General features: G+C 40.3%; 1 protein-coding gene across 1 annotated transcript; it reads right to left on the reverse strand.

Annotated features, from left to right (window-relative positions):
• Positions 1 to 847: 847 nt before the first annotated feature.
• On the reverse strand, positions 848 to 9,582 carry LOC108874663 (uncharacterized). Its single transcript, XM_051068989.1, has 4 exons — positions 9,517 to 9,582; positions 7,773 to 9,375; positions 7,100 to 7,152; positions 848 to 4,860 (listed from the first exon to the last, which is right to left on the reverse strand). Exons 2-4 carry the CDS (start codon positions 9,364 to 9,366, stop codon positions 3,208 to 3,210), a joined length of 3,300 nt encoding a protein of 1,099 aa, XP_050924946.1. The 5' UTR covers positions 9,367 to 9,375; positions 9,517 to 9,582; the 3' UTR covers positions 848 to 3,207.
• Between the last annotated feature and the right edge of the window lie 62 nt (positions 9,583 to 9,644).

The raw sequence follows: 9,644 nt of genomic DNA on the forward strand, positions 1-9,644 counted from the left end.
GCACCTTGAGGAAAAGAGGAACTGTAAGGCACATTTTAATTAATTTATCGCTTTGTTAAAATATATAATTTGTGTTTAAAGTAAACAGGAGATGCTACATTAGTTCCACATGTCAAAATATCGTATGAAAGTTTTACAGCTTTTACTCAGGATCTAAAAAAAAACTCTGAATGGAAAACAGGGAAATCCTGTTTGTTTGTTTATTTGTTTGTTTGTTGCTTTCTGACTGTTCTGATGATTTTCTAATGACACACTTAGCGCGTCGTCACTTCAGGTCACGTTGAACTTACTGCCTCCAGTGATACTTTGGATATTGTTGTTTTTTTTTAATCAATAATTCTGTTAAAATAAATAATAAATAGGACCAGACATATCTACAGTGTGTTAGAAAGCATCAGTGATGGGAGTTAAGTCTTCATATAATTTAAGTCTTCAAGATAAACTCATGTTTTTTTTGTTTTTTCTTTGGAAGAAAAAAGACTATTATCATTTATACTATAGGGTGGTTTCCCATGTTCAGAGTGGTTTCTTTTGCCACATGATCTTCATTGTTTAACAGAATCTGCCTCATATCTTCAGATGCTATTAAATATTTTCGCCTCCTCATTAAAGGTAAGATGATATTCAGTGTGTGTTCACTTTGCTTCTGCCTCAGTATCAGTGCTTTTCCTGTGATTTACATTTCACTCGCAGTGTAAAGCTTCAGTGTTGTGACCTGGTCGTCTCATCAGTCATTACGTTCATGTCTGTGCTCAAAATGTTAAAAAAAAGTGACAGTAAAAACACATGACAGGCTGCGACATCAGAAACAAACAACTGACACAAACCAATCCAAAGCTTTTAGCATTTAATTTTCATTTTAATGTTTTTAATGTGACAAACACAGATTACAGAGTTCTTGTTCATTCATGATCTTCTCTCTTTGATTTGTCTCAAAAATAATATTAATATTAATAATATTCAACTTTGTCATGATTTTAGAGAATCATTGCAGATACTATAGCTGTTGCAGTTATTAGATTACAAGACATTTGTTTAAAAAATCTGTTAAACCCTGATAATAATAACACCCTAATAATGTGGGGACACTGAAGGACTGAAAAGACAAGTTAAAGGTAAAAATACAACATAAGTTAAATAAAGACATAACAAACCTTAAAGACATAGCCACATTAATTGTATTCAGTTGAAAATACAGTTACCCTGTACATTACCACTGACTGTGTACATCAGTTACCAGAAATGACAGTGAATCTTTTAATTGAAGGTTCCCTTCTAGACATGTCTTTAATTATGTTAAATATTCTATTAGGTTTAGGTTTAACATAGTTTTCCTTCATAAAACCCTTTTTAGGTGAAAAAAGCCCCCCAAGTTGATGGGATTGGTTCCCTAGGTATGTGATGAATGAAACCCAGGTTGTCTAATCTGTGTTTTTGAGACTGGTCATTAGCACTCTGCAGTTCCAAGGCGGAAATACTCTGCACTGTATTTAATGCTTTTTTCACTTGATATGCCTTGGATTATATAAAAATCAGGGTTAAATACTTGATGTTCTTTGGAGGGGGGCTTTAGAAAATAATTAGTCTGTGATTGTTTGGAATGATTTTATTCATTCTAATCCGGTGGCATCCCTGTACTGACAGCTGTGCTACTATTGTAGTATGAAAACATTGTCAGGTACAGTATATTTTTTATTCAATCTTGGGTTTAAATGAAAAGATCAATGTGACAAGTACACCACAGGCCAAAAGTTTGGAAGCAAGATCAAATTTGTACAAAAAAAGATCATAGTTTCATTGGTATATTTTGTAGCAAAATAAACATGATTATTATTTAGAGTCACTTATCAGGATACATTTTTACTATAATTATCAGGTATTTTGGTCTTTCTTGCTTAGACATTGCTTTCTTCAAAGTAACCTCCTCTGGCTTTAACAACAGCATGGCATATACAGGGTATTCCTTCCACAAGTTTTTTAAGGTATGTGCCAGGAATTGCATTCCAAGTTTTCTTAAGTTCATCAATGAGAGACTGCTGATTCGTGGGACACACTTTTCTGATTGATCGATCCAATTTGTCCCACACAAGCTCAATTGGAGAGAGGTCTGGAGACTGAGGGGGCCAAACCATCATTCAAAGAACACCTTCCTCTTCTTTGTTGTCTAGGTAACAGAGCTTCGAAGAATGCTTAGGGTTATTATCTTGCTCCAAAACAAACTTTCGACCCACAAGTCTCAGTCCAGATGGAACCGCGTGATCCTGGAGGATGGAGTGGTACTGTTCCTTCTTCATAATACCCTTTACTTCAAACAAATCTCCTACTCTATCACCTGCAAAACATCCCTATTCCATGGCACTACCACCTCCATGCTTTATTGTGGGTGTTACGCATGGTGCTTTAAGGCGTTCACCAGTTTGCCAATTTTTGTGTGCTTTTGTCCACTCATATCTCTTTTTCTTGTTATGTGGACAAAGTAGCATTTTTTTTTTTTTTTTGCAGATACACAACCTTTCAGACCAGCCTTTCTCAAACGTCTTTTCACAGTTGTCAGATATATGGGTTTTGACCTTGTCATGTTGATTTTCTCCCTTATTTGTGGTGCTGTTTTTCGCCGATCTCTCTTACTGGTGATAATGATACGTTTATCCTCTGCCTTTGTAGTAACCCTCTTTCTACCAGACCTTTTTCTATCATCATAACTTCCAGTTTCTTCTAGTCTCTTTAGGGAACTCCTTTGTTGGACACCATTATGCGTTTTGCAATTTCTCTTTCAGTGTGTCCTTCTTTCCTCAATGTACAAATCTGTGTTCTTGTTTCTTTACTCAGCTGTTTCTTTCTAGCCATTTCGGTGGTAGTTTGTCAGAGATATGAACACAGTTGAGATATATTGGGATTTTTGTAAGCAAACTGCGTGAAGTGAATAATGCAAACTGTGATTTGTTTTTTACTTTCACACTGAAGTTGTGACTCTTGCAAATCCTCTCAACCCTAAAACTAAGCCCTTCTTTTCTTTTGTTAACATTTATTCAGCAATGGTCTGGTAACATCAATGTATATCAATGAAAGCAAAGTCTGATCATGCAGAAAATACATCCCAAAATCAGTGGAACCCATACTGGTTTTTAAGAAAGGCATTGTGAACAGAAACTTGAAGTTGCTTCCAAACTTTTGGCCTGTAGTGTATATTCATTGTTGACAAAGAGATCAGACAGTTTGATTGACAGGACAGATGATCAGAGGAGCAGAGTTTATACCACCATGATTAGGACAGGGACTGAAGAATGGGTAGAGTTTCTCAGTGAAGGAGCAGCCAGTAAAGGAGTAGATGAGAGCTGCAGCATCTACGTCATAAAAGGAGACCAGACCCTCCTCATAATCCACAAACACCCCCACCTTCTTAGGACCAGACTTCAGAGAGAGAGTGATTGGAGGGTCATCAAGAGCTTTATAATCCTTTCCACTTCTTAACCATATCGTCCAGTACCCATTCTGAGGTCTCAGTGTGATGTCTCCCTTCCTCTTGATCGACTCTCTGGCCACTCCTAAAGTCCAGTCAGTCTTTCCTTTAACCTGAACCACAAAGTTTAGTCTGCCTGAAGAGAAACTCTGCTTTCCTAAAGCATTAACACGGTTAGAAAACCTCCCTGGGTTGTCTGGAAGATTTTTCCTCACATCACCATGTTTCACTTGTTTCTCATCATCAGACAGGATGAGTTCAGGATTTGCTGTATCAGGATCCAGAGTCACATCCACTGCATACTGCTGGACCCTCTTCAGCTCAGCCTCAAACAGCTTCTTCATCTCTTTACTGAGCGTCTCCTCCAGCTGAGCCACGGCTCTCACCACAGTCCCCTCATATGATGGTGGACGGACTCTGACCTCTGTCCAGTCCTTGGTGGGTGGAGCAGCTTTCAGGGATGGGAAGTTTTGGAGGAGGTGGAGGTGGTCTTCAGAGAGTGAGAGCTGCTCCACTTTAGTGCTTCTCTTCATCAGCTCAGAGATTTCCTGTTCCAGCTCTGTGATCAAGTCTTCAGCCTGTTTCTCTGTGGTTTTCTGTTTCTCTTCCATCTCCTTTATGAGCTGGTTCAGGCCTCTGTCAACAGACTCCTTCAGAGCAGTGAAGACCTGAACACCTTCTGCTTTCTCTCTGTCTGCATCATCTTTACTGATCTTGACTGAGTGTTTGATCTTCTCAATCTTCAGTCGTCTCTTCTGGATCATCTGCTGAATTTCAGCCTCTGTCTTCTCCAGCTCTGCCTTCTTTCCTTCATATTCTTCTTTCAGAGGAACAACATAATGTGTCCTGTGGTCTAAAACAGAGCAGAGCATGCAGACACATGTCTGGTCGGTCTTACAGAACAGCTCCAGAGGTTTATCGTGCTTCGTACACATCCTGTCTTCCAGGTTCTCCACAGGGTCCATCAGCTGATGTCTTTTCAGGACTGACACTGTCAGATGAGGCTCCAGGTGAGTCTCACAGTAGGAGACCAAACATACCAGGCAGGACTTCAGGGCCTTCAGTTTGGTTCCAGTGCAGACGTCACAGGAAACTTCTCCTGGTTTGGCAAGTTGTTGCTCTGAGCTGCTGCTGCTGGCTTTCTGTTGAGCTTCCTGTCTGAACTGAGCAACCATCTCAGAGATGAAAGTGTTGATCTTCAACTGAGGTCTTGTGTAGAAAACTTCATTACACATGGGACACTGGCAAGAGACATTAATATTCCAGTGTTGATTGATGCAGTTTTTACAGTAGTTGTGTCCACATGGTGTGGAGACTGGATCAGTGAGCACATGCAAACAGATGGAGCAGAGATATTGATCTTCAGATCTCAGGTTGCTGGCAGCAGACATGTCTACACCCTGAGACCAAAAGTGAGAGTGTAAAAATATTTAGAGAATCATTCATTGGTGTTGAGTATAGCAGTTAATAAAAAGAAATAATGTAGAATTTTATAATTTCACTTAACTTGGTAACACTTTATATTACAGGCTGCAATATACAACTTAATCATTCCAGAGTTACAGTGTAATCCTTTAAGTACTAGTGCAGTATGTACCAATACATATTCAAGGTGTTGTCTAAAATTTCTGAGACTGTCCATGTTCTGAATGATTAGAAACCAGCACAGTAATACGCATGTAGTAGGTGCCAATAATAACCTATGGACATACTGTACATAACCAACCAGGGGCCTTGGGGGACACGAAAAAAAATGTCTCGTGAGACACCTGGTTGGGCAGAGGCCCAAAGCTCATGCCCTGCTCAAGTCCTTAGGGGTGAAACATTAAGGCATTAAGGCGCCAGTGCCTGTAAAATTGAGACAGGTATCCAGTAGTTAAAAAAGTAACTACAAGTTCTTTGTAGGACCCTGAATTGTTACCCCCTTATTCCATAACTTATCATCTTGTTCCCCAGCACCAATTGGTATATGAGTACTTATTGGTACTGGGGAACAGGAACACTAGTACAAAGGATATTTACATCTTAACTCTGGGGTAAGCTACACAGTACATTGCAGGCTGTAATCTAAAGCATTACCCTTAACCTCACTCAAATACACCTAACAAGTGTTCTTATGAGATGAAAAGAGTAGAATTTCCTGTTTGATTCGACCTCTCAGTTTGTGTTAATGCTGTTTGTTGAAACACAGTAAATATTATCAGATGTACTCACCAGTATTTGAGCAGTTTTTGAGAATATCCTGATGAACTCTGTTTAATTTTTTTTAGACAGAAATGCAGAGTTTTGTCTCGAGTGCAGCTCTGCTGTCACTCTGACAAACTTTCAGTTTCATTTAATTAAAAGTGACACTGAAGGTTTCCTGTTCTAGCGTTGCTCCACCTTTCACTGCAGCTCTGTCTGTGAGGTTTGGTTTCCTCCAGGTTCAGACATGATTATAGTGTCTTACATTTGGCACAAGATGAGTTTAATCTTTTGTGAAACTTATTATCACAGCTCACTGAACAGTTTTCACAAACAGTTCTCTACAGTCCTCTACAGCTCTGCAACAATCCCATCATCAGTCCAGAGTTCAGCTCACTAACTGTTTTATAATGTTCTAACCTCTTTATGTGATTCTTGTATTTGCTTCTTTCCTCCAGTTGTTTCTGAATCAGACGAGGATGTTGAGAGGTGTGTACAGTCTGTTCATGTCTCTCTCTGATGTGTGCTGTGATGCTGACCTCTGCTGGACACAGGTGAGAAACACATCTGACTTATACAAATCTCAGAGACTCTGAGGTCAAGACTCCAGTGTCAAAATTAAACTCTTCCTCAAACAGTTTCTTCCTCTGCTGCAGTGAAACTGTACGGCAGAGTAGTGTCACTATTTTTACAGCATCTGTTTTAGTCTCTGACATATATCAACATTTACTGTCTTTTATAAATGAGGTGGAGGACTCAGTGCTGGGCTAAGTCACCTGTTGTGTCCATTAGGAACATAACCAATGTTAGTTTGTAACCATGGTAGATGACCACAGTGGATATCCAATCAAGAGGCTGGATCTAAGGATCAGACTGAATAAAAACACAGACCAAGACACTTCTCTTTTTTTAAGTTTATCAACACGTAAATTCATACAGCGTATTTAAAGGTTTGAGAGGAAACAGTCTTTATGCTCATTTCATTTGAGTAAACCTTTATCTCTGTCATCTACATTACAGACACATGGTTGTTTACTGATACTGACCCAGTTCAGCTGTAAAATGGTTCAGTGACACAGCTTCTGCATGTTATCAAAATGTGTCTGTTACTGCAATAAAAAGTAGAAAAGACATCGTCCTTGTTAACATCTATAGAGATCAATAGAATTATACCCACAGCAAAGTAACTCACACACTAGCTCAGAAAGATCTTAAAACCAAAATAAAATAACTCTGTATCAGTACAACTGCATCACCAGCCCAGTAATCTATAAACTTAAAAAAAAAATCAACTATCACTACGTTGCTTAGTGTAAAAGACAGGTGCCACATATATTTTCCCTTTATTACAACCCTTTATACCAGTGACTCATACTGTCTCTGTTTCTGTTCGAACTATGAAGCCTTATGACACCATGACTTTTATGACAGAGTTTCTTCATGTGTGGTTCCCACCATGAAGCATGGAGGAGGAGGTGTGATGGCGTTGGGCTGCTTTGCTGATGACACTGTTGGTGATTTATACAAAATAACACATTCAGCCATCATGGCTACCACAGTATTCTGCAGCGACATGCCATCTGGAGGCTTCGTAAGGACTACCTGAGAGTGATGGAGTGTCAGATGACCTGGCCTCCATAATCACCTGATCTAAACCCAACTGAGATGGTTTGGGTAGAGTTGGACCACAGAGTGAAGGCAAAACATCCAGCAACACTGTTGGAAAACCATTTCAGATGACTACCTCATGAAGCTGACAGAGAGAAAACTAGAAGTGTGCGAAGCTGTCATCAAAGCTAAAAGTGGCTACTTTGAAGAATCTAAAATATAAAACATATTCTAGTTGTTTTAACACTTTTTTGTTTACGACATAATTTCATATGTATATGCATATATTCCTTCATAGTTTTGATATCTTCAATATTAATCTACAATGTAGAAAACAGAAAGACAAGAGAAAATAAAGAAAAACAATGGAATGAGAAGGTGTGTCCAAACATGTGAGTGGTACTGTATATTTACGCTATGTAAAGATTATTGAGTTTACTCATTGTTGACAATCCTTCATCATAAAAAGATCAGACAGTTTGATTGACAGGACAGATGATCAGAGGAGCAGAGTTTTTACCACCATCATTGAGACAAGGACTGAAGACTGGGTAGAGTTTCTCAGTGAAGGAGCAGCCAGTAAAGGAGTAGATGAGAGCTGCAGTATCTACGTCATAAAAGGAGACCAGACCCTCCTCATAATCCACAAACACCCCCACCTTCTCAAGGCCAGACTTCAGAAAGAGACGGACTGGAGGGACGGCGAGAGCTTCGTACTCATTTCCATTTTCCAAACATATTGTCCAGTAACCATTCTGAGGGCTCAGGTTGATGTTTCCCTTCCTGTTGATCGACTCTCTGGCCACTCCTGAAGTCCATTTAGTCTTTCCTTTAACCTGAACCTCAAAGTAAAATCTGCCTGAAGAGAAACTCTGCTTTCCTAAGACACAAACACAAGTAGAAAATCTCTCTAGGTTGTCTGGGAGATTCTTCTTCACATCACCATGTTTCACTTGTTTCTCATTATCAGACAGGATGAGTTTGGGATGTGCTGTATCAGGATCCAGAGTCACATCCACTGCATACTGCTGGACCCTCTTCAGCTCAGCCTCAAACAGCTTCTTCATCTCTTTACTGAGCGTCTCCTCCAGCTGAGCCACAGCTCTCACCACAGTCCCCTCATATGATGGTGGACGGACTCTGACCTCTGTCCAGTCCTTAGTGGGTGGAGCAGCTTTCAGGGATGGGAAGTTTTGGAGGAGGTGGAGGTGGTCTTCAGAGAGTGAGAGCTGCTCCACCTCAGTGCTTCTCTTCATCAGCTCAGAGATTTCCTGTTCCAGCTCTGTGATCAAGTCTTCAGCCTGTTTCTCTGTGGTTTTCTGTTTCTCTTCCATCTCCTTTATGAGCTGGTTCAGGCCTCTGTCAACAGACTCCTTCAGAGCAGTGAAGACCTGAACACCTTCTGCTTTCTCTCTGTCTGCATCATCTTTACTGATCTTGACTGAGTGTTTGATCTCCTCAATCTTCAGTCGTCTCTTCTGGATCATCTGCTGAATTTCAGCCTCTGTCTTCTCCAGCTCTGCCTTCTTTCCTTCATATTCTTCTTCCAGAGGAACAAACTCATGTGTCCTGTGGTCTAAAACAGAGCAGAGCATGCAGACACATGTCTGGTCGGTCTTACAGAACAGCTCCAGAGGTTTATCGTGCTTCGTACACATCCTGTCTTCCAGGTTCTCCACAGGGTCCATCAGCTGATGTCTTTTCAGGCCTAACACTGTCAGATGAGGCTCCAGGTGAGTCTCACAGTAGGAGACCAAACACACCAGGCAGGACTTCAGGGCCTTCAGTTTGGTTCCAGTGCAGACGTCACAGGAAACTTCTCCTGGTTTGGCAACTTGTTGCTCTGAGCTGCTGCTGCTGGCTTTCTGTTGAGCTTCCTGTCTGAACTGAGCAACCATCTCAGAGAATAAAGTGTTGATGTCTAGGTCAGGCCTAGTTTTAAAAACCTTGTCACACAATGGACACCGGGACGGGACATTAATATTCCAGTGTGTCGTGATGCAGTTTTTGCAGTAGTTGTGTCCACATGGTGTGGAGACTGGATCAGTGAACACATCCAGACAGATGGAGCACAGAAACTGATCTTCAGATCTCAGGTTGCTGGCAGCAGACATGTCTACACTCTGAGGATGAAAGATAAAAAGTATTTGTCCATCTGACACGTGTCAGTGTGAAACAAAAAGAGTGGAACTTCTTGTTTGATTTGACCTCTCAGTTTGTGTTAATGCTGTTGAAACACAGTAAATATTATCAGCTGTACTCACCAGTATTTGAGCAGTTGTTGAGAATATCCTGATGAACTCTGTTTAATTTTTTTTAGACAGAAACGCAGAGTTTTGTCTTGAGTGCGTCTGCTGTTACTCTGTCAAACTGAGTTTCGTTTTAGAAGTAT

Source organism: Lates calcarifer, unplaced genomic scaffold, assembly GCF_001640805.2.
Source record: "Lates calcarifer isolate ASB-BC8 unplaced genomic scaffold, TLL_Latcal_v3 _unitig_5494_quiver_732, whole genome shotgun sequence".
Lineage (NCBI taxonomy): Eukaryota > Metazoa > Chordata > Actinopteri > Centropomidae > Lates > Lates calcarifer.

Excerpts from the sequence above, each read along its gene's own strand:
- LOC108874663 (XM_051068989.1), bottom strand. The coding sequence starts at position 9,366 with ATGTCTGCTGCCAGCAACCTGAGATCTGAAGATCAGTTTCTGTGCTCC. Across the intron at positions 7,153-7,772 it reads TCCTTGTCTCAATGATGGTG|TGTCATCAGCAAAGCAGCCC; the intron begins GTAAAAACTCTG and ends AATCACCAACAG. Across the intron at positions 4,861-7,099 it reads CTCCTCCTCCATGCTTCATG|GGTGTAGACATGTCTGCTGC; the intron begins GTGGGAACCACA and ends TTTTGGTCTCAG.